General features: G+C 56.8%; 2 protein-coding genes across 5 annotated transcripts in view; one reads left to right on the forward strand and one right to left on the reverse strand.

The window, feature by feature from the left end:
* Positions 1-7,763: 7,763 nt before the first annotated feature.
* Positions 7,764-12,627, forward strand: SPHK1 (sphingosine kinase 1). 2 transcript variants are annotated; one of them, XM_012512550.2, is made up of 6 exons: positions 7,764-8,299; positions 10,223-10,426; positions 10,758-10,910; positions 10,990-11,084; positions 11,162-11,277; positions 11,574-12,627. In XM_012512550.2, the coding sequence occupies exons 2-6, from the start codon at positions 10,417-10,419 to the stop codon at positions 12,352-12,354; spliced, it is 1,155 nt and encodes a 384-aa protein (XP_012368004.2). In that variant the 5' UTR covers positions 7,764-8,299; positions 10,223-10,416; the 3' UTR covers positions 12,355-12,627. The 2 variants fall into 2 exon arrangements, with proteins under 2 accessions (XP_012368004.2, XP_003279154.2); XM_003279106.2 differs by lacking the exon at positions 7,764-8,299 and adding an exon at positions 9,376-9,573.
* A 1,577-nt stretch (positions 12,628-14,204) lies between these two features.
* The window catches only part of UBE2O (ubiquitin conjugating enzyme E2 O), a 66,054-nt gene continuing 59,846 nt past the window's right edge, over positions 14,205-20,412 (reverse strand). For all 3 annotated transcript variants that reach the window (XM_030826996.1, XM_030826995.1, XM_030826994.1), the window contains exons 16-18: positions 16,649-16,852; positions 16,495-16,552; positions 14,205-16,352 (exon numbers count right to left, since the gene is read on the reverse strand). In XM_030826996.1, coding sequence (XP_030682856.1) covers positions 15,682-16,352; positions 16,495-16,552; positions 16,649-16,852 — 933 coding nt within the window. In that variant the 3' untranslated portion in view covers positions 14,205-15,681. The remainder of the gene's footprint in view (positions 16,353-16,494; positions 16,553-16,648; positions 16,853-20,412) is intronic.

Raw genomic sequence — 20,412 nt, forward strand, 5'->3', positions numbered from 1 at the left:
AAAAAAAAAGTAACAACAAAATAAAATAAAAAAATCAAACTCTCCAGTTCTTATAAAGGTAATCACTTGGTTACCCATTCAGTTTCAAAATGGTGAGTTTCAGGGACTGCTAGCATCATCAAATGGTGCCTTGAAGGAAAAATGACATCTTAACTCATTCTCAAGATGCCAGTCACGTTGCTGTGATCAGGACTTTAGGGCAATGAGCAAAGAGAACAAGGAACTCTGCTGTCTGAAACAGCTCTCCTGTCGGATCAGCCTAGCGTCACTCCCGTAGCTGCCCAAAGGCTCGTGGGCACCAGCCTGGAATTAGGCATCCCTTGTCCTAAGCACCCCTCCCCAGCCCCAGCCGTCCAGCCCATCCTGTCTAATCATTACTTAAATTATCAGGGTTGTGTCTGGAAAGAATTGAAGGGTTTGACCTTCAGAAGACAAGCCTCCAGGGGAGGGGAATTTCTATTTTTTGGCATATGGATAATGAACACAGGGGAGGGCAATCCCTGCTCCCGGCTCCATGTCTTTTTCCAGCTTGTCAAAATAGGACGTCCACACCCTCCTTTGCCCCCAAGTCCCCCCACTAATTGGCATCAATCAAGGAAGTCTGAGCTGCTGCATGTTTAGGTAAAAGAGGAAAGGGGTGGGGTGGGGTGCGGTGGCTCACGCCTGTAATCCCAGCACTTTGGGAGGCCAAGGCGGGCGGATCACGAGGTCAGGAGATCGAGACCACGGTGAAACCCCATCTCTACTAAAAATACAAAAAATTAGCCAGGTGTGGTGGCGGGCGCCTGTAGTCCCAGCTACTCGGAGAGGCTGAGGCAGGAGAATGGCGTGAACTCGGGAGGCGGAGTTTGCAGTGAGCCGAGATCACGCCACTGCACTCCAGCCTGGGTGACAGAGTGAGACTCCGTCTCAAAAAAAAAAAAAAAATATTAGCCGGGCATAGTGGCGCATGCCTGTAATCCCAGCTACTCAGGAGGCTGAGGCAGGGGAATCGCTTGAACCCAGGAGATGGAGGTTGCAGTGAGCCAAGATTGCGCCACTGCACTCCAGCCTGGGTGACAGAGCAAGACTCCATACCAAAAAAAAAAAAAAAAAAAAATAGAGGAAAGGAGTGAACCCCTGAGTGGCCAGCTGGGTGCCTCAACTGGGTGTCTCCAAAGGCAGCTTGTGCTTGTTTGTGACCAGGGTGACAAAGGACTTCGCTGTCCCTTAGCGCAGATGAGGATCCACCCTCAGGTGGGTGGAAACAGCCCAGGCCATTAGTGCAAATCCCCTGCCTGGCCCGGGGCCACTGTCTGTTTGCTTTGGGACCCACCCAAGGTCACATTTTGGCTTTTGAGAAATGTGAAAGTGGAAAACATTGCAAAACAAAAAGCCCCTGGAAAACTGTGCACACACCCATCCCCTCCGCCTGATGCTCCAGCTCCACCTTCCTGCTCCCCGTGCAGAGGTGCCGGCCCCTGCTTCCTGGTTCCCAGCTTTCCTTTTGGGAAATGCCTGAGGTGGTTTGACACACAGCTGTTGGGCTTCTCTTCCCTTGAGGTCTCTGAACCAGGGCACCTATGCAGGTAAACACAAAAGCAGAGTGGGGTGGAACGGGGGTGCTGGCTGTGGCCTGGGCAGAAGGGGACCCGCCTCTCCCCTCATCAGTATCCAGGATGTGGGACTGGATATTGACCAGACCAGAGCCCACTTTGGGCCCACGTGGGAGCTAATGTCAGCGGGGGCCTGTGGACCGTTCCCAGTGAATGGCTCTTCCTGCTAGCTGTGGTTCTCAGTGTGGCTGGCCTGGTCCAGCCTGGCACAGGACAGGACCTGGGAGGGCCACACGCTCCCCGCCTCCATTTCCTGCCCAGGGGGCCTGTGCCAGCAGCAAGCCCTTCCTGCAAAGCAGTGTGGGGAATTCTGCCAGGCTGCAGATGGATGGGCTGGTCTGCTTCCACCGCTTCCTCAGGTGCAAAGTTGGGGTTTTGTGATCCTGTAATTACTATGTTTAGCAAAGTTGCCAATTTCTCCCTTTAGGGTAATTTTCAAAAATGGAAACCAATTTTCTTTGTAGGGGCTTCTGCTGGATAAACCAACCACCACAAAGTCTACAGAAACATGTCTCCACCCCAGCCTCACTCCACAAATGCTTCTTTGGTGGAAGGCAGGTTCCTGGTTTGTGTTCATTTGAGTAGAGCTGGGGAGGGAGTAGGAGTCGGAAATGAAGGTTCTGGAGCCCAAAAGCCACTGTTCCCAGACTAAATTTGCCTAATCATCTGTGGTTGGCAAAACCCCTCAAAGATGTCCACGTCATAATCACTGGAACTTGTGAGTGCATGTTACCCCATATGGCAAGAGGGATTTTGCAGATGTGATTATGGATTTTGCACAGGGGAGACTGTCCTGGGTTCTCTGGGTGGGGTGAATGTCATCACAGGGTCCTTATATGAGGGAGGCAGGAAGGTCAGAGTCAGAAGAGTTGTGTCAATGGGAGCAGAGGTCACACAGAGCTAGACTGAAAGATACTATGCTGCTGGCTCTCGAGGTAAAGGAAGGGGCCCTGAGTCAAGGGATGCAGGTGGCTTCTAGAAGCTAGAAAAGGCAAGGGAACACAGCCCTGCAATTCATCTTATATTAGGTTGGTGCACGAGGAACTGTTTTTTTTTTTTTTTTTTTGAGACGGAGTCTCACTGTCGCCCAGGCTGGAGTGCGGTGGTGTGATCTCAGCTCACTGCAACCTCCCAGGCTGGAGTGCAGGGGCGCAATCTCGGCTCACTGCAACCTCTGCCTCCTGGCTTCAAGAGATTCTCCTGCCTCAGCTTCCTGAGTAGCTGGGACTACAGGCACTTGCCACCACATCCAGCTAATTTTTTATTTTTAGTAGAGACAGGGTTTCACTCACTATGTTGGCCAGGCTGGTCTCAAACTCCTGACCTCGGGTGATCCACCCGCCTCAGCCTCCCAAAGTGCTGGGATTACAGGAGTGAGCCACCGCTCCCGGCCTGTTTGTTTTTTGACAGAGTCTCACTCTGCCGCCCAGGCTGGAGTGCAGTGGCACCATCTCAGGCTCACTGCAACCTCCGCCTCCCAGGTTCAAGCGATTTTCCTGCCTCACCCTTCCAAATAGCTGGGACTACAGGTATGCACCACCACACCCAGCTAATTTTTGTAGTTTTTAGTAGAGAGGAGGTTTCACTATGTTGGCCAGGCTGATCTCGAACTCCTGACCTCAGGTGATCCACCCGCCTCGACCTCCCAAAGTGCTGGGATTACAGGCGTGAGCCACCGCGTCTGGCCTGGGGAAATTGCGTTTTTTGGCATTAAAAGTGATGGTATTAGCAACCATCCTAATACTTCTGACCTTCTGCAAGATAAAAAATTTGTGTTGTTTTCGTTGTGTGTAGCAATAGGAACCTAATACCCCATCCAACACAACACTCAGCTGAGCTCTTCCAAAGACTGGGGAAGAAACTCATCTGCTCAGGAAGCTGAGGATGCCATAGGCCAAGGTGGAAGATGACATCTGAAAGTCAGGGGAGCAGCAGCACAGGAAGTCTGGCTGCCAGCACAGGCATAAACAACTCCTCCCAGTAGATCACACCTTGGCAAGGCTGGGAGGATGCAGGCCTGGCAGCCAGAAACCCCTTTCCTCCCGTACCCTTGGGAGACTACACTGTCTTCTATCAAGACACCTGGTATTGTTACATCTTTTCATTCAAGACATGAAACGCTGGCCAGGTGCAGTGGCTCATGCCCGTAATCCCAGGGCTTTGGGCAGCTGAGATAGGACGATTAATTGAGCCCAGGTGTTTGAGACCAGCCTGGGCAACGTAGGGAGACCACGTCTCTACAAAAAATAAAAAAAACCAAATTGGCTGGGCTTGGTGGCATGCACCTGTAGTCTCAGCTACTAAAGGGGATGGAGGTGGGAGGATCACTTGAGCCCAGGAGGTCGAGGCTGCAGTGAGCTGTGACTGTGCCACTGCACTCCAGCTTGGGTGACGATGTAAGACCCTGTTTCAAAAAAATAAAAAAATAAAACCTGAAACACTGATTTACACTAGGGCCCTAATAACTCACTGGTTTTCCCTCCGAGTCAATTGTAGTAGAAAAGAACAGGCCCATGGGCCCTACAGAACAAGTTCCAACTCTTTCCCAGGGAGAGGGCCCTCTGCAGGTGAAGGCAGAGACTGGGAAGATGCAGCAGCAACTCACGGATGACCAAAGGCTATCCGCAAACCACCAGGACACAGGCCTGGGACAGAGTCACAGCCTCAGAAGGAACCAACCCTGCCAACACCGTGATCGCAGACTTCCCAACCTCCAAAACTGTGAGACAGTCAATTTCTGTTGTCTAAGCCACCAGGACACTAATACAAATGCCTATAGATGCTGGGCAGGCAGTCGAGACAAGTGGAGTGGGTAGGGCTGCAGGTCACCACCTTGAGAGGGCTCCGAAGAGAATCACCCTGAATTGCAGCCACAGTCAGCAGCCTGGAGGTCAGGGCATGTGGCAGGCAGAGCCCAGAGGCCCAGAAGAGACCTGGGTCCCCAGCCTTAGCAAGGAGGACAAGGACAAGGAGACCACCCAAGGGATAGAGCTAGGGTCACCCCACCATACATTCATAGTAGTCAAACCACTGGGGAGAAACAGAAACTCGGGCAAAGCACACACTCCCTGCGAGCAGCCAAGAATCTTGCATGACCAGTCTGCTCCTCTGCATCTCCACATGTGGCCACGTGTGGCATGTGGCACCCCCTCCACCCCAATGCCTGGTATGGTCGACCTGGAAATGACATCTAGGAAACTGAGAATGGAAAGCCATGTGGGGACAGCGCTAAGCTTTTTTTTTTTTCTTTTTTTGAGACGGAGTCTTGCTCTGTTGCCCAGGCTGGAGTACAGTGGTGCAATCTCGGCTCCCTCTTGGGTTCAAGCAGTTCTCCTGTCTCAGCCTCCTGAGTAGCTGGGATTACAGGCACCTGCCACCGCGTCCCACTAATTTTTGTATTTTTAGTAGAGATGGGGTTTCACCATCTTGGCCAGGCTGGTCTCAAATTCTTGATCTCGTGATCCAGCCGCTTCAGCCTCCCAGTGTGCTGGGATTACAGGCGTGAGCCACTGCACCCGACCAGCCCTAAGCTTTTTTTTTTTTTTTTTTGAGACATAGTCTCGCTCTGTCCCCAGGCAGGAGTGCAGTGGCACCATCTCAGCTCACTGCAACCTCCGCCTCCCGGGTTCAAGCAATTCTCCTGCCTCAACCTCCCAAGTAGCTGGGACTACAGGTGTGCGCCACCACACCCAGCTAATTTTTGTATTTTCAGTAGAGATGGGGGTTTCACCATGTTGGCCAGGATGGTCTCGATCTCCTGACCTCATGATCACCCACCTTGGCCTCCCGAAGTGCTGGGATTACAGACGTGAGCCACCGTGCCCAGCCCCTAAGCTCAAAGAGCTTGTGAGCTAGAACCTCCCTTCCCTGGTCCTTGCAACCCCCTAGGCAGTAAAGTACCATAAAAAGGGAAAAACCGGAGGGGTGGCTCACGCCTATAACCCCAGCACTTTGGGAGGCAGAGGCAGGCGGATCACTTGAGGTCAGGAGTTTGAGACCAGCTTGGCCAACATGGTGAAACCCAAACTCTACTAAAAATACAAAAATTAGCTAGGTGCAGTGGCTCACACTTGTAATCACAGCTATTCGGGAGGCTGAGGCAAGAGTATTGCTTGAAACCGGGAGGCAGAGGTCGCAGTGAGCCAAGATCGCGCCACTGCACTCCAGCCTCAGCCTGGGCAACAGAGCAAGACTGTGTCTCAAAAAAAAAAAAAAAAAAAAAAAAGGGAAAGAAGTTGAGGTCAAGGAAGGCCTTGAGGCTATGCAATTAGGGAGCTGAAATCTCCTAGGGAAGGTAGCTTCAGGGAAGGGTGAGATGGCAGGAATCCTCTCCTCATAAAAGCAAGTAATTTGCCATCTGGCAGCCTTGACTCCAAGTTTCTGGAGAGCTGGGGCCATGCCGGGTGAATGCCTGCTTTCTTTCTCTGGAAAAGAAACAAGGGGGCTCTCAGGTGTGTCTCCCTGGGGAGGCTGCCCACAAGGAGGGGGAGGCTGGGGAAGATAGAAAAAGTCTCCCACCTGTGAGACAGATCACCTGCAAGCCAAGCTCTGGGTTGGTGATCGAATCAGACCTCTCTGCCGGCCCAGGCCTGTTCCGGGGCCCACGGTGGGCCTTGCTGAGCACGGCCGCTGCTCAGCTGTTTCCAGACTCAGGATGAAGCCTGGGGAGGGCTTGGAGCTGCTTCCTCTTTCTTTTTTTTTTTTTTTGAGATGGAGTTTCGCCCTGTCACCCAGGCTGGAGTGCAATGGAACGATCTCAGCTCACCACAACCTCCGCCTCCTGGGTTCAAGCAATTCTCCTGCCTCAGCCTCCCAAGTAGCTGGGATTACAGGTATGTGCCACCACACCCAGTGTAGAGACAGGGTTTGAGACAGGTTTCTCCACGTTGGTCAGGCTGGTCTCGAACCCCGATCTCAGGCGATCCACCCACGTCGGCCTCCCAAAGTGCTAGGATTACAGGCCTGAGCCACTGCGCCCGGCCTGCTGCTTCCTCTTTCTCAGGGAGACTCCACAGCTCTGCGGCAAGCAATCCACCAGGCACCAGATCCCCAGATACCTGCCTTTCAGGGAGAAATAGCCTGGGATACAGAGAGGCCCAGAGGGGAGCTCTGGCTGGACTTGGCTTCTCAGCGTGGGGTCTGGGCTCACGGGTTTGCTTCTCTGCTTTGTGGGGAACTGGTTGGAGGCTTGTGCAAGCTTCTTCACCTCTCAGGGTTTCAGGCCCCCCTAACCCCTCCCCGCCTTGTCCTTTTTTCTTTATTAAAAAAGGAAGTAAAGTACAGTGGGAAAAGGGGCAAGCTGGCAGCTTGAGAGATCCAAGTGCCCGCCCCCCCACCCGCAACCGTGGGAAGAGGAACCATCTTGCTCTTGGCCAATCCTGCCTCTCCGAGCAGGGATGCAGCTGGGGGAGTTTCTGGAGATAGGATCAAATTCTTTAGAAAGGGAGAAAGGGAAACGGGTCTACAGAAAGGCAGCCTGGGTTGAGGGAAGTGAATGACAAGAATGAGGGGGGCAAAGGCCTTGGAGGTGAGGGGGGCAGGGGGTTAGGCGCCAGGGAGGACAGAGGACCCATTGTGCGGCCTGGAACCGGGGCCAGAGGGCTTTGCCCTTCGCCTCCCTCCCGCGGGGCCTTCCAGAGCCAGGAGGGGAGCTGGGGCCCGGAGGCTGTTGGATTAAGAGCCCAGCAGGCTGCCCCGCCTCCTCTTGCCAACTCAGTTTGCAGTCACCCCCGCCCCCGCCCGCCCCGCGGACTCAAGGCTGGTGGTAGTGGGCCTGGAGGCGCAGGATCCGACCTTTCTGGGGCCCCAGGAGGAAAAAAAAAGGGGGACCGTGAACCACGTGGGCTTTATCACCACGAACTCACAGTGCTTCCCTGTGCCTCAGTTTCCCCTCTTCAGACTGGCTAATGACAGAGCTTTTCAGATTTGGTGGAAATGCTCTCCGGGACGCGGAGCAGAAGGGGAAGGCTGCCCCAGCTAGTTTCCGCAGCCAGTCCCCTCGAAGGCTGAGATCTCGGGGAGCACAGCCTCCGATTCGCGTTTTCTAGGCACCAAAGCCCCTCGCCGGAGGGAGAGGAGGGGAAGAAGGGAGAGGGGAGGGGCGGACGGATCTGGTCCTGGGCTTCCGCGCGGAGCCCCCTCCTCCCACAGCCGCCGCTCGCGTCCCCGCAGCGCATGACCGCGGCACTGCAGCTGCGGCGCTCCTTCCCCCGCCCGCGCGGGATTCCTGGGGGAAGGGGGTGGGGGGCTCGGAGCTGCAGGACCCATCATTCCGACACGCGCCGCGACGCCAGGAGTTGGGGAGGACGCCCGTGCTCCCTTCCCTCGTTCCTGTTTCTCGGAGTTTTTCGACCCGTGAGCGCGTCGCTGAGTCACCTTCCCGGAACGCGCTCGGGACGCTCTGGACCCAGCGGGGACTGCCCGGGGGCCGTGCAGGACGAAGGCGCACCCGCCGATACGCGCGCGGAGCTGCGGCCCCAGGGACCCCGCGTCCCAGCCTGTGCCCCCCGACCCGCCCGGGGACTCTCGGGTCCCGCCCGTCTGACCCCCCCAAGTGTTGGGAAACGGGGCCGAGCGAGCTGCCTGGGTCCTCCGGAAGAGAAGACACCGCGGAGGCGTGCCGGAGTTCAGGGCGCCGCCCGGCTAATTGGCTGCGTGCTCCTCCCGGACCTGCCTCTTCTCGACTTTAAGAAGCGATGAGAGAGGTGTGTGGGGGCGGGTGGGGCCGGCGGGGGCGTGCGAGCCCCGCAGCCTCCCGCAGGGGCTTGGTTTCTCCTAATCTGGCCCTACCTGGGCAGGTCACCAATGGGCCTTGGCAACTTCTTCCTCCGTCTCCGCCGTAACCCCCCAGGGATCTAACTCGAGGTGCTCGCGGACACGTTGTGGCTTGCCGCGATAAGTGTATCACAAACACACTGACAAACGCGTCCCCACTGGCCTCCAAAGAGGTGACAACTTCTGAGAGCGTTTCCGGCGCCCCTTCTTCACGCTGAGCCAGAGGGGGCGGGGGACACGTACCCCATGCTTGGCTTTCCGATCCCGACGAGGGCCCCTAGGCCCATCTACACTGTCAAGGCTCCTCTCCGGCTCGGAGCCCCCAGCCTGTCGCCTGCTCTACCTGGGACAGCGCGCTAGGCGGCCTCGGGCTCGGTGGCCCAGCTGCAGCGTCGGGAAGTTAAAAATAACCTCCGTGGGAGCGCGGGGGAGGCAGAAAGAGGGAAGGTGGCGGGCGGCGGGCGAGACGCCCCGGCCTGGAGAGGCGCCCCGGGTGGCGTGCGGGCCTCGAATTCCGGGTGGGCTAGGGCAGAGCGCGCAAAAGGGGCGCTGCATCCCGGCGCCGGCAGCACCCGCGGGGGCGAGGTCGTGGCGTCGAGGTGAAACCAAGGGTCCCCTGGGAGAGCGGAACCGCGCGCGCCCGGCGCTCGCTCCGACACGAGTTCGCGCGGAGCCCGCGCCTCCATCTGCGCTGCGCGGTCGCTTTCGCGCGCCCCAGACACTGCGCTCGCGGCCGGGCCCGGGACTCCGCGCCTCGCGGCATGTCGCCTCAGCTCACCAGGCCAGGTCGCGGCGCCGCCTTCTAGCCAGACGCCTAGGACAAGCGGCGGGGGCGCGCTGGCCGCTTCCTGGGACCCCGGCGGGAACCAGCGCGTGGCCCGGCCGTGGGCGCGGGCCGTGACGGAGGCGGCGCGCTGAGGCAGGGGGCGGGCGGAGGCCAAGGCCGCGCCGGGCTCAGGTTCCACCCCCGGGAGCGCGGGGCGGAGCCAAGCCGGCGCCGAGGCTCAGTGTCCTCCCCGCACCGCGGCGCCGGCTACGAAGTTGAGCGAAAAGTTTGAGGCCGGAGGGAGCTAGGCCGGGGAGTCCGCTCCAGCGGGGCGCTCCAGTCCCTCAGACCTGGGCTGAGCTTGGGACGAGCTGCGTTCCGCCCCAAGCCACTGTAGGGAACCGCGGTGGCGCCTCCCCAGCAGACCGGACCGACTGGGTAGGGCCGCCCACCCTGCCTTCGCGCCGCTCGTGGCTCCTGTGCGGCCCGCCCTCGCGGGGCCCCGGGGAACTGGGCCACTTGTCGCTTGGGCGAGAGCAGGCGGCAGCTGGTGGCCCGGCTCGGGATCGGCACTCGCGCGACCCGGGAGTGGTTCCCACGAGCGCCGCGCGCGTCGCAACGGAGCGGGGCTCTGGGAGGCGCGCGCCGCGGCTCCCACCGCTCTGGAGCTCCGAGCAGGGGACACGGCAACCTGGATGGCTGGGGCAGGGATCCTCGCCCAGAACTTCGTGCCCGGCAGTGTCCGCTCAAGTTCTAGGATTTTTACGCAGCTGGACTCCCATCCCCCTGGCAGCCCCGAGGTGTGAGGAGCTAGTCCGTCGGAGGGAGCCACGGGGCTCTGACTCATCCGTCGGGCCGGAACCGAACCCCAAGCCCCAGGGAGGAAAGCCCCGGAGCAGGCGCCCTTCTTCTCAGGGATTGTAGGCTTAGTCACACGGCGGGGGCGCCCTCGGAGGCACCGGACCTCAGCTCTCTGGACCTCCCGGGAACCTAGCTGCCCTCGTGTAGTCCCGGGATTTTGTCGGGCGCTCCCCACCTCTGGGAGCTGCGGCCCCGGACTCCGCCAGCGCTGTCTTCTCTCCCTCAGATCCAGCCGCCTCAGGGAATGACGCCGGTGGTCCTACAGCCACGGCTCCGGGCGGGGAGGGCGAGACCCACAGCCGGCCTTGCGACGCCCGCCTGGGCAGCACCGATAAGGAGCTGAAGGCAGGAGCCGCCGCCACGGGCAGCGCCCCCACAGCGCCGGGGACCCCCTGGCAGCGGGAGCCGCGGGTCGAGGTTATGGATCCAGGTTTGTGGGGTCCCTGCTGGGAAGGGCTGTAGGGGGATTCCTGTCCCTCGCCAGGAATGATGGAACGCCCAGCTGGACGAAAGGGGCTGTGGACGATCGAGAGAAACATTATCCCTTACGAGGCCAGAAGCCGGCCGAATCTGAGCCAAGGAAGGGGGTGGCAGGGGCGCCGCCTCCCCACCCCAGGGCTCCCAGCAGAGGCCGCTCCTCTGGCCAGGGTCAATTACCCGGGTGTGGCGGGCACCACGTTCCCACACTAGTGCCCCTATTGTTACCCGTAGCCCCCTAGTGGTCGGTTGCGGACGTGGCCTCTTCGGGTTTGTTTTCTCAGCGGGCGGCCCCTGGGGCGTGCTCCCGCGGCCCTGCCGCGTGCTGGTGCTGCTGAACCCGCGCGGCGGCAAGGGCAAGGCCCTGCAGCTCTTCCGGAGTCACGTGCAGCCCCTTTTGGCTGAGGCTGAAATCTCCTTCACGCTGATGCTCACTGGTGAGTACCTCTCGGAGGGGGTTTCGGGAGCATCCCGTCAGGGGACCCCCAGTCCTGATAGCTGCCGGTCTCCCTGCAGAGCGGCGGAACCATGCGCGGGAGCTGGTGCGGTCGGAGGAGCTGGGCCGCTGGGACGCTCTGGTGGTCATGTCTGGAGACGGGCTGATGCACGAGGTGAGGACCGCACCGCACGGCTTGGCCTGGGGCTTGGCGCGGTGCGTCCCAGACTGAGGCCACGTGTGCTTCAACAGGTGGTGAACGGGCTCATGGAGCGGTCTGACTGGGAGACCGCCATCCGGAAGCCCCTGTGTAGCCTCCCAGCAGGCTCTGGCAACGCGCTGGCAGCTTCCTTGAACCATTATGCTGGGTGAGAGCCCAGGGCCAGAGTGGGCCTGTTTCCTGTCTGTGCCCCTCTACTGCGGGGTTTTCTTGTCTAAGTTCCCATAGGCCGAGATCATTTCCATTTCCCCTTCTCCCTTAGTCCTGGGGCCCTCTCCTGGTGACCCCAGCTGACTGCTTCCATTTGCTCCATCTGTCACCTACCAGTCCTGCCAACTCCCCAGGGACCACATGGCGCTTTGCCAGCTCCCACTCCCCGGGAGGAGGAAGCGGGGGATACATGGGGGCGCCTGTCCTGCCTCATCTGACTGTTTCCCCCTGTAGCTATGAGCAGGTCACCAATGAAGACCTCCTGACCAACTGCACGCTGTTGCTGTGCCGCCGGCTACTGTCACCCATGAACCTGCTGTCTCTGCGCACGGCTTCGGGGCTGCGCCTCTTCTCTGTGCTCAGCCTGGCCTGGGGCTTCATTGCTGATGTGGACCTAGAGAGTGAGAAGTATCGGCGTCTGGGGGAGATGCGCTTCACTCTGGGCACCTTCCTGCGTCTGGCAGCCCTGCGCACCTACCGCGGCCGACTGGCCTACCTCCCTGTAGGAAGAGTCGGCTCTAAGACACCTGCCTCCCCCGTTGTGGTCCAGCAGGGCCCCGTAGATGCACACCTTGTGCCACTGGAGGAGCCAGTGCCCTCTCACTGGACAGTGGTGCCTGACCAGGACTTTGTACTAGTCCTGGCGCTGCTGCACTCACACCTGGGCAGTGAGATGTTTGCTGCACCCATGGGCCGCTGTGCAGCTGGTGTCATGCATCTGTTCTACGTGCGAGCCGGAGTGTCTCGGGCCATGCTGCTGCGCCTCTTCCTGGCCATGGAGAAGGGCAGGCATATGGAGTATGAATGCCCCTACTTGGTATATGTCCCCGTGGTCGCCTTCCGCTTGGAGCCCAAGGATGGGAGAGGTGTGTTTGCAGTGGATGGGGAATTGATGGTTAGCGAGGCCGTGCAGGGCCAGGTGCACCCAAACTACTTCTGGATGGTCAGTGGTTGCGTGGATCCCCCACCCAGCTGGAAGCCCCAGCAGACGCCACCTCCAGAAGAGCCCTTATGACCCCTGGGCCGCGCTGTGCCTTAGTGTCTACTTGCAGGATCCTTCCTCCTTCCCCAGGGCTGCAGGGCCTGTCCACAGCTCCTGTGGGGTGGAGGAGACTGCTCTGGAGAAGGGTGAGAAGGTGGAGGCTGTGCTTTGGGGGGACAGGCCAGAACGAGGTCCTGGGTCAGGAGCCCAGCTGGCTGGGCCCAGCTGCCTATGTAAGGCCTTCTAGTTTGTTCTGAGACCCCCACCCCACCAACCAAATCCAAATAAAGTGACATCCCCAGCCTGCTGGTCCTGTCCTGGTGACTGGGGAGACAATGGGTTCTCGCTCTGGCCAGGACTATAGAATTTAATGTTAATGATGGCCAATAGTGCCCCCTGGGATGGGCAATGGATTTTACTGGCTTGAGGCATAAGTCATTCTGGTAGGGGACTCAGGACCAGAGCTGGTTCAGCCTAATGGTGGGGGGCCCCTACCACCCTGAGAATTATAGCAGCTCCAACCTGAAGCAGCCTCAGAGCTCAGCCAGCTGCCTGACCACACACAGGATGCAGCTCGGAGCTGGCATGTCTCAGCCAGGGCCACACAACCAGCTAGTCCCAGCAAATCTCATCAGAGCCCCATGTGGATTTAGCAGGAAAGGGAAAATATCTGAGTTAAGGGCATTAGAAAACTGATGTGCCAGGCACGGTGGCTCACACCTGTAATCCCAGCACTTTGCGAGGCTGAGGTGGGTGGATCACTTGAGCCCAGGAGTTTGAGACCAGCCTGGGCAACATGGTGAAATCTCATCTCTACAAAATATACAAACATTAGCAGGGTGTGGTGGCGGACAACTGTAGTCCCAGCTACTCGGGAGGCTGAGGCAGGAGAATCGCTTGAGCCCAGGAGGTTGAGGCTGTAGTGAGCCAAGATCACGCCATTGCACTCCAGCCTGGGTGACAGATTGAGAATGTCTCAAAAACAAAAACAATAAAAACACTGCCCCCCGCCCCCGCAAAAAATATAAAAATAAAAATTGGCAAGGAGCAGGAGACTTCAGAAGTAAAAAATGGCAGTATCTTGCCTTTTTTTTTTTTGCTCACTGCAACCTCTACCTCCCGGGTTCAAGTGATTCTTGTGCTCAGCCTCCTGAGTAGCTGGGATTACAGGTGCATGCCACTACGCCCAGCTAATTTTTGTATTTTTCGTAGAGATGGGGTTTCACCATGTTGGCCAGGCTGATCTCAAACCCCTGACCTCGAGTGATCTGCCCGCCTCGGCCTCCTAAAAGTGCTGGGATTACAGTCATGAGCCACCACACCTGGTATCTTACCTTTTTAAAAGGAGTCTGTCATCCCCCACAATGGTCTAGGGCTCTAGGGTTCCCCCAACCTCCCTCAGCTGCTTCTTTTCCCCACTTGTCCTTGTGGAGGAGTGCCAGGCAGGAGTGGAAAGAATGTGGCAGGGAAGGATCCATGCAAGTCTCCTAAACTGGGCAACCATTTTGGCTTAGGGTCCAGGAGTTGTGGCACCTATCCACTGCCAGGTGCTATGACGTCGGCTCTCCCAGAATCTGGAAGGAGCTGAACTGGTCAGTTGTAGGTCTCTGGAGACTACAGCTGCTAGAAGGCTGCTCTAAGCTGGCTCTTGAGGAGCACACCAGCAGCCAGGGAGAGGCCAGAGGACTGCTCCAGGACAGAAAATACAGAAGGCATGCAAGCAGATCTGGCAGGCGGAGGGCAGCGTGGGCGGGTGCTGTTCGCAGTGGCCCCCACCTGGCCAGGAAAGCCAGGACCCACTGCCACATGCCTTCCCTGGCAACAAGGTCTTTCCTTCCCCAGGAAGGGTGTGTGTGAGGGGCACAAAGGCAACGGAGCCCAGATGAATGGCAGAGGGAGGTTTAATGGTGTCACCTTGTCTTGTTAATGAGCCAAAAAAAAAAAATGCAAGTAAAAAAAAGTTTAATCACACAGCACTTTATACAGATATTGTAAGCAGTAGGCATTCACATCTCCACATGTACAATGCACTGGGAAGCACAGCCCCACCAGTCACTCCGGGTGTTTCTCAAACAAGATACTGACTCGGTTCCAAATGCCACGGTGTGTGGTCCGGCTCCGTCCTCCCGCAGCTCTGCTGGCTGGGCGGTCACAGCACAGCACAGGTGTGGAGCCCACTTAAGGCTGACAAGACGCATCATGCTTTGGCTTTTTTTTTTGTCTTTTTTTTCTAATAAGAGTAAGTATCTTTGCTTTTGAGTTTTTTTTCCAACCTTAAATATTACATACATACACCAAAAATTACATAGCTGCAATGTGCTCAACAGCATCCTCTCGGCCTGGAGCTTCACATTATCAAAAGCTTAGAAAACTTGTAAACCTCTGGGCCTGTCTCTGGGCACTAGGAGAGCCCCTGCCGGCCGTCCCCTTCTGGATTGAGCCTGCGGTTTGTAAGTGAAGGGCTGACAGTAGGCCTTCTGGTCCAAGAGAGGGCTGGCTCGCTTGGAGTTCAGTGAGCTGCACGCCTGTCCCAGTGTGACCATGTGATGGGGGAAGGGCCCTAGCACTTGCCCTGGCCTTGTGCAGCTGCTCCTGCCCCCAGCAGCCTCTGACAGAAGAGCAAGGCACCTATAGCTGTTGCTTTCCTCGCAGCTCCCTGGTCCTCAACTCCATGTGCATGTGTGAAGGCCACCACCTCTCCTGGGCGTCACCCTGAACCTAGCCTGGTCCCAACCTCTCTTAGAGAGCAAGTTCAACAGGCCTGAGGGCTATAATGTGGTGGAGGGGCCACGTATAGCCGGGAGTCAGTGATAGCAGCTACAACTCCCAAGGGATAGTGTTGACACTGGGGGACTAGGGAGGACCTGGTGGCGGTGGCAGCAGGAGGGTCTGGGACACAGGGAGGCTCAAGTTGAACTAAACAGGTTGAAAGGGACCAGGGGAATTGTTGGCGCAACCCACACTTCATGCAAGGCACATGTGCTCTCCTGCGGGTCTGCAGGGAACCGGCCCAGAGAGCCCCGTGGCAGGCCCTGGAACACCCGCCTCTGACCTGAGAAGGGACAGCAAGGGAGCAAGTGCCGGACATTCTGCTGGGGTGACAAATGGAAAATCGGCAATGGGGTTCCGATTTTGCCACAGGGGACCCGCCTGTTGAAAGCTCGCTTCAGAATAGAAACGGCGGCATCTCAACACACTTCTTGCACTTCAGCATCAAACTCACCTTGGGGAGAAGAGGGCAGTGAGGGGTTTGCAGTGGGGACAGAGGGACACGGGAAGAGGGGTGATTCCGGGGGGGGGGAGTGAGCAGGCGGCGGCTGACCTCTCCCACGGCGATGCTCCTTCCTCTGCGCCTGGCAGCTACTTGTCCTCTGTGCACTCCGGCATGCCTGCCTCTAGCAGGGCAGCCCGGAACTGCGTCAGGACACCCCGGATGCTCTTGATGAAACCCTTGGAAAGTGGGAAGAGGGGGAAGCCGATGTCAGGGTAGCCACTCTTCTCAGGTAAGAAGCTCCGGTAGCTCTTTCTCCGCTTCTTTGGTTTCACACTGGGTGGCACCGATGCGTCTGGTGCGGTCTCCGAAGTCTGGTCTGTGTGGTCCCTGCTAGCTGAGGCCGGGCCCTGGGCACCGCCCTCTGAGTCTGAGCCCTGGGAGGCCTCTCCTGGGGCTGGCCCACCATCCTCAGGTTCTTGTTGGCCGGAGTCTGAGAGCTCGGCTACAGCTGGGGGCTCTGGCGAGTTGCTGGACTTGGGGACCCCATTGGGCAGCGCCTGGGCCTTCTCCAGCAGGGCATGGGTTTCCAGCCAGGACTCGATGCGGTTCACCAGCCGCCAGCCACCAGTGCTAAAGTGTTGCCTGATCTCCTGCTCAAAGACCTCGGGGGGCCGCCGCACCAGCTGGGTCATGGACTGCACCACGCGGATCAGCGCCATCTCATTGTAACAGCGACTGTTTTCATAGCCTTCCTGTAGGCCCCGGTCACTGTCGAAGCCGGCTTCGTTGTAGTATGGTTCATTTACCAGGATCAGACCTGTGGGGGAGGGACACCTTCCCTCAGTGGGTGAGAGAGGCCCACCACGCAGGCCTACCCTCCACCTGCCAGGGGGACTATCAGAGTCACTTCCCTCCACCAGCCCTCCCTTGTCCGCACCCCCGCTTCAGCCCAACCGTACCTTGGATGGAGATGAGCACCTGGAGAAGGCTGGACTTGCTCGTCCACCTCTCTGTCCCCTGAAACACACAGGGCACCATCAATTCTGTTCCCCAGGCCCCTATCCACCACTGGCTCTTCCTCCTTCTTGGCTGAGGGCCTGGCCCTATACTCACCTTTCCAATCCAGGTGCCCAGGAGGCTGACACACACCTTCCCATTGTCATACAGGTTGGGGTTCAGGCGGCCACTGCATTGGGAGAGGTAGCAGAAGTGGGGGGGCACGGCTGGGTAGATGTTGGGGAGCTGGATGTCAAACAAGTAGAGGCCATCCTCGTAGGGGGTTCGAGTGGGGCCCTTGATGAGAGCTGAGAAGAGGTCCTAGGTAGGGAGGGAGGGAGGCCAAGGTTGGCAGGGGTGGAAGGGGGTGTCCTACATGTGGCATCTGCATCTGCACCTGCTCTTTCCCAGGACACTGTGCAGATCACGCAGGAAGAGCAGCACCTGGGACTCCAGATGCCACCAACAGTGGAGAAGCTAAGGACAAATCTCTCTCTGCAGAACAGCCTGGAACCTTTTTTTTTTTTTTTTTTTTTTTTTTGAGACAGGGTCTTGCTCTGTCCCCCAGGCAGGAGTACACCAGTGTGATACTGGCTCACTGCAGCCTCCCAGGTAGCTGGCACGACAGTGTGGGCCGCCGCGCCCAGATGATGTTTTTATTTTGTGTAGAGACAGGGTTTTACTATGTTGCCTAGGCTGGTCTCGAACTCCTGGGCTCAAGTGATCCACCTGCCTCGGCCTCCCAAAGTGCTGGGTTTACAGCCCTGAGCAGTCACTGTGCCTGGCCCTTGCCTGGAATCGTTGAACCCTGGCTAAGAGAAATACTCGAAATGAGTTTTTATCTTATCAGGTGTTTTTCTTCATAAATCATTACTTTAAGACTGTATTCCGGGTGGGCACGGGGGCTTGTGCCTGTAATCCCAGCACTTTGGGAGGCCGAGACGGGTGGATCACTTGAGGTCAGGAGTTCAAGAGCAGTCTGGCCAACGTGGTGAAACCCCGTCTCCACTAAAAATACAAAAATTAGCCAGGCATGGTGGCGCATGCCTGCAGTCCCAGCTACTTGGGAGGCTGAGGTGGGAGAATTGCTTCAACCCAGAGGCGGAGGTTGCAGTGAGCCGAGATTGTGCCATTGAACTCCAGCCTGGATGACAGTGAGACTCTATCTCAAAAAAAAAAAAAAAAAAAAAAAAAGATTGTATTTCTCAGCCAGACGTGATGGCTCACACCTGTAATCCCAGCACTTTTGGGAGGCCAAGGTGGGAGGACTGCTTGAGGCCAGGAGTTCAAAACCAACCTGGGCAACACAGTGAGACCCTATCTCTACAAAAAATAAAAAATTAGCTGGGCATGGTGGTGCCTACCTGTAGTCCAGGCTACTCAAGAAGCTTAGATGGGAGGATCACTTGACTCCAGGAGGTTGAGGCTGCAGTGAGCTATGATCACACCACTGCACTCCAGCCTGGGCAACAGAGTGAGACCCTGTCTCTTATTTTTTTGTTTATATATATTTTTGAGATGGAGTATAGCTCTGTCACCCAGGCTGGAGTGCAATGGCGTGATCTTGGCTCACTGCAACCTCCGCCTCCTGGGTTCAAGCGATTCTCTGCCTCAGCCTCCCGAGTATCTGGGATTACAGGCGCACGCCACCACGCCCGGCTAATTTTTTGTATTTTAATAGAGACGGGGTTTCACCATGTTGGTCAGACTGGTATCGAACTCCTGACCTTGTGATCCACCCACCTTGGCCTCCCAAAGTGCTGGGATTACAGGCGTGAGCCACTGCGCCCGGCCAACCTTGTCTTTTAAAAACAAAACAAAACGATTCCTCTAAACACCTGCTCCAACCCTTATTCCCCAACAAGGCAAGTAGTACAAGCAGTTTCAAGCTGAAAGGCAGTTCCAGGCTGGTGAGGCCTGGGGAAGGGGGGATGGTCTCACAACCAGAAGCTGACAGTGAGGGTTTGAACTCCATGGGGGAGGTTGGGAGACCACCGCTCCACAGACATCTAGAATCTGTGCATCTATTTGCGTGCATGTGTGCACACACGCCTGTGTGTGGGATCTCAACTGACAGGGCAATGGGTAAGGTCAGTGATGAGCCGAGAAGCAGGGAGGGCAGAGTGCCAGCTGGGGCGAGGGAACCTCTGCACGTGCTCTTATCGGTGCCACCCTGGGAGCCTCCAGAGAATGCACTACTTTTCTTCTCCTAAGTGAGATGTGGGGAAAACAGAACAAAACAAAAAATACCGTTCCCGTCTTCCCTCAGCAGAGCTGAGACAGGCTAGAATTTTCTAAAGGAATTTTCCTACAACCCAAGAAAACCAAAAGCGTTATTAAGGATCTCAAGCAGCATTGGGCCTTAGGACTCCGCCTAGCCCTGTTCCAGGGTTGTGGCTATTCCGGGCCCATCTCAACAGCGCCCCGCTTGGCTGCTCTCAGGATCCCTGCTCTTTCTTTTCTTTACTCCCTTCCTTCCAGGACAGGGCCAGAACTGGGGCCTCAGACTCAGATTCAGAGTCTAGCATGGTGCTTGGCTCGATGCACAGGCCCAGTAAGGGATTGTGGAGTAAACAAGGTGGCAGGCAAACGGGCTCGCCTGTTCCTGCAGGAGGCACTCAACGCTGCCTCAGTAAACGTGACTCAGAGACACTAGGCCCCGTCCACGAACAGAGGGGTGGGAAAATGGAATGTGGTGTGGCCACATGCTGTCATCCTATTTTGCAGGTAAAAAGGAAGAAACTAGATCATTATGAATCAACACAGGTTGGTCTTAACCAAATTAGAGATGATGTGTACAATGACATACTCTGTGTGTAAACAAATCATACAAAATACTATGTACTTATGGTGATATATGAGAATGCAAAAATATTTTTTTAGTGTATAAAAAATGTAAAAGTATAAAAAAAAAGGTCATCCGTTTGGAAGGAGACCCACTAAACTTCCAACAATCCTCTGGGTGTGGGAAGAGGCCTACGATTCGGGGAGAAAGGGAAGTGAGGTCTGGTCAAAGGCAACTTTAGCTCTTCCATTTCCACTCAAAGGATCTGTAATGTTCTAATTTTTCAAAAAGAAAAGTAGGCTTGAGAAGTAATCATAATATAATTAATTTCAAAGTAATTTTTTTTTTTTTTTTTTTGAGATGAAGTGTTGCTCTGTTGCCCAGGTTGGAGTGCAGTGGCGCAATCTTGGCTCACTGCAACCTCTGCCTCCTGGGTTCAATCGATTCTCCTGCCTCAGTCTCCTGAGTAGCTGGGATTACAGGCACCCGCCACCACATCTGGCTAATTTTTGTATTTTTAGGAGAGACAGGGTTTCACCAGGTTGGTCAGGCTGGTCTCAAACTTCTGACCTCAGGTGATCCACCTGCCTCGGCTTCCCAAAGTGCTGGGATTACGGTCGTGAGCCACCGTACCCGGCTTATTTCAAAGTAATTTTTTTTTTGAGACGGAGTCTCGCTCTGTTGCCCAGGCTGGAGTGCAGTGACACGATCTCGGCTCGCTGCAAGCTCCGCCTCCCAGGTTCACGCCATTCTCCTGCCTCAGCCTCCAGTGCAGCTGGGACTACAGGCACCCACCACCATGCCCAGAGAATTTTTTGTATTTTTTTTTTTAGTGGAGACAGGGTTTCACCATGTTAGCCAGGATGGTCTCGATCTCCTGACCTCGTGATCCACCGCGCCCGGCCTCAAAGTAATTTTTTAAAGGAGGGAGGAAAGAAAGAAACATCTGGCCTGGACACACGGCTGAGTCAGCCCTCACCTGACTGAGCCTGTGACCGCCCCTGTAAAAGGTGGGTGGGTGAGTGTCCTCGCAGGTGCCAGTCAGCCCCGGAGGTTTGGGGACCCAAGGCTGGTGGCCTCTTGGGCACTGGGTGCC

The sequence above is a fragment of the Nomascus leucogenys genome, chromosome 14, assembly GCF_006542625.1.
Source record: "Nomascus leucogenys isolate Asia chromosome 14, Asia_NLE_v1, whole genome shotgun sequence".
NCBI lineage: Eukaryota > Metazoa > Chordata > Mammalia > Primates > Hylobatidae > Nomascus > Nomascus leucogenys.

What these genes read in the sequence shown, in the direction of transcription:
- SPHK1 (XM_012512550.2), top strand. An exon ending in CTTCACGCTGATGCTCACTG is followed by an intron (nt 10,911 to 10,989) that starts GTGAGTACCTCT and finishes GTCTCCCTGCAG; the next exon opens with AGCGGCGGAACCATGCGCGG. An exon ending in GAGACGGGCTGATGCACGAG is followed by an intron (nt 11,085 to 11,161) that starts GTGAGGACCGCA and finishes GTGCTTCAACAG; the next exon opens with GTGGTGAACGGGCTCATGGA.